A 2,384-nucleotide genomic window follows, 5' to 3' on the forward strand; every position below is an offset into this window, starting at 1 on the left:
ATATATACATATATATATATATATATACATACACACATATATATGCACACATACACACACACATGTTAAAAATTACTATTTTTTAATATTTTTTATTTTGGTCATAAGGTGTGTTTGGTGGACTTGACATGCATGCACTGAAGCGGAAAGTACTGTGGACACGCTTGGCTAGCACCGCCAAAATTGGTACAAAGACGCTTGTACTGGAGGAAGCAGTTGACTGGAAAGTTGGAGAAGAGATTGTCCTTTCATCTACGGGTTATAATGCCTGGGAAACGGAAACTTTCAGAATTGATTCGGTTTCAGCAGATGGCACCCAACTGACCCTCAATGCCACTGTGGCCCATGAGCATATTGGTAAGTCGGTCATGCAGTCCTGTAACTATTCGTGTATTGTTTTTGGTGTTGGAGTAAAGATTGCTTGCCAACATAACATGGCAGTCCTTATATTGTTCGAACAAGAGAATCTAGCACATCCACTCAGCTCAAAATAATATCCTTGGGACCTGTCCATCTTCGCTACGAGTTGCTTTTGCAGTCTTCTTTGAACAACCAGATGTCACTTTACCTGCAAAGACAGAAAAAGGGAGAGGGGGGAGGAGAAAGAGACAGAAGGAGGGAGAGAGGAGAGAGAGAGAAAGCAGTATATTTGTGTAATCGATAAATCTTGAATGGCAAGACAGCATATTTCGTGATGTTTATAGTGTTCCATCTTAAAGTTGTTTTAAATGGATTAAATGTCTCTTCTACATCTTCAGCATTCAAACTTAAATCAAATTATTCGCCGAAACATATCAGACTTACAAATTTTTAACCTTTGCATATTATTATATAAAGAAGGGAGATAAGGAAGATTGGTCAAATTTTTTTATAGCTTTACAATGCAAGAGTTACCTCCCTCTAAAAAGTGTTGTTATTTAACCCCAGGTAAGTCACACTGGAGTAAATGTGGGACCGAAGACGTTAGCCATAGCTCTTTTGTCTTATATTTAGACACAATCTATCTAGGAGTACAACATCTAATTTTCTTTTTCGATATTTAATTCACTGTGGTGAGATAAGATGGATAAAAGGCTGCTATATCTAGCAGATTTGCGACCACAAACAGATTTGCGACCACAAACAGATTTGCTTGTGGGATCATAAAAATGTAACTTACGAGGAATTCAACGAGGAACTCAACGAGGAAAGTGCTCTAAGGGTCACACAAAATGCTAGACATAGCACTCAAATCTTTCTTTCATTGCACCATCAAGAATAAAATAATTGTACGATATAGTTTTACATTTACCTAAAAAATGTTTAAATAAACAACCAGCAGGGTGGTCGTATGGGAATGTTTTTGTGCGTAGAGTTCAAATCCCGCCAAGGTCGATAAACAAAATATCAATCAAATACTGGGAGCGATTCTTCTCCCTAACTCTCTCCCTGTCTCCTCCACTTCCCTCTCTCTTCCATCATTTCCTGTTTGCTCTTCTCTCCTCCATCTTTTTTCTCTCTCTCTTCCCAACCTTTCTCTTTACCTTTGCCTCTTTCTCCTATCTCTCTTCTCTTCTCCATCTCTGTCTTTCCCTCTGTCCCTCTCGCCTCTACTCTCTCTCTGTCTATCTTTCACACTCTCTCTCTCTCACCTCCCATTTCTCCCTTTGTCTATATCTCTCTCATCTTCCTCTTTCTCGCTTTTCTCTCTCTTTTTCTTCATTCCCTCCCTCTCCCTCTTCTCTCTCCCCCTTTCCGCCTTCATTCCCTTTCTTTTACTCCTCTCCATTCACACCAATCCTCTCTCTTCCCTCCGACAGTCCACCAAGAGACCATCAACCAGAACCAAATCAAGATCGCAGCTGATGTCGGCCTCTTCACTCGTAACATCAAGGTGATTGGCAAAGACTACAACAACCTCTACAAGGAAATGTTTGGCGCCAGGATCATTGTCGGAGTGACTCAAACGGAACAAGACAAAGTATTTGTCGGTGAGTAACATTACAGGCTGCTGCTCATACTCAGATATGAAAAATATTCTAACTTAATTTTAATCTCTCTCTCTCTTTCTCTTTCTTCTACCCAGGTTACATACGACTTAGCAATGTCGAGTTCTATCACTCAGGCCAATATGGTTGGGCCACCAAAAACGACCCACGTTACTCGGTGGCTTTGCATAATTTAGGCACAATAGACCATAGGCTACGTCCTACTTACGTGAGAAACTGTTCGTTCCATGACGGCTTCTCCACTGCCATCGGAATTTATAGCAGCCATACGGTCACTATAGACAACAACATTATTCACCACACAATCGGATCAGGTCAGTACACAACTTCTCTTCATTAACAGGAACAGTTTTTGATTTTACCACACCTAGATAGACATATATATATATATATATA

General features: G+C 40.1%; 1 protein-coding gene across 1 annotated transcript in view; it reads left to right on the forward strand.

Annotated features, from left to right (window-relative positions):
• LOC106870093 (fibrocystin-L) overlaps window positions 1-2,384 on the forward strand; it is a 69,646-nt gene that overhangs the window by 53,845 nt on the left and 13,417 nt on the right. Inside the window, exons 37-39 of the mRNA XM_052974982.1 lie at window positions 109-357; window positions 1,800-1,970; window positions 2,066-2,302. Of these exons, the coding sequence (XP_052830942.1) occupies window positions 109-357; window positions 1,800-1,970; window positions 2,066-2,302 (657 nt within the window). The remainder of the gene's footprint in view (window positions 1-108; window positions 358-1,799; window positions 1,971-2,065; window positions 2,303-2,384) is intronic.

This window comes from Octopus bimaculoides, chromosome 20 (assembly GCF_001194135.2).
Source record: "Octopus bimaculoides isolate UCB-OBI-ISO-001 chromosome 20, ASM119413v2, whole genome shotgun sequence".
In the NCBI taxonomy this organism is placed as follows: Eukaryota; Metazoa; Mollusca; class Cephalopoda; order Octopoda; family Octopodidae; genus Octopus; species Octopus bimaculoides.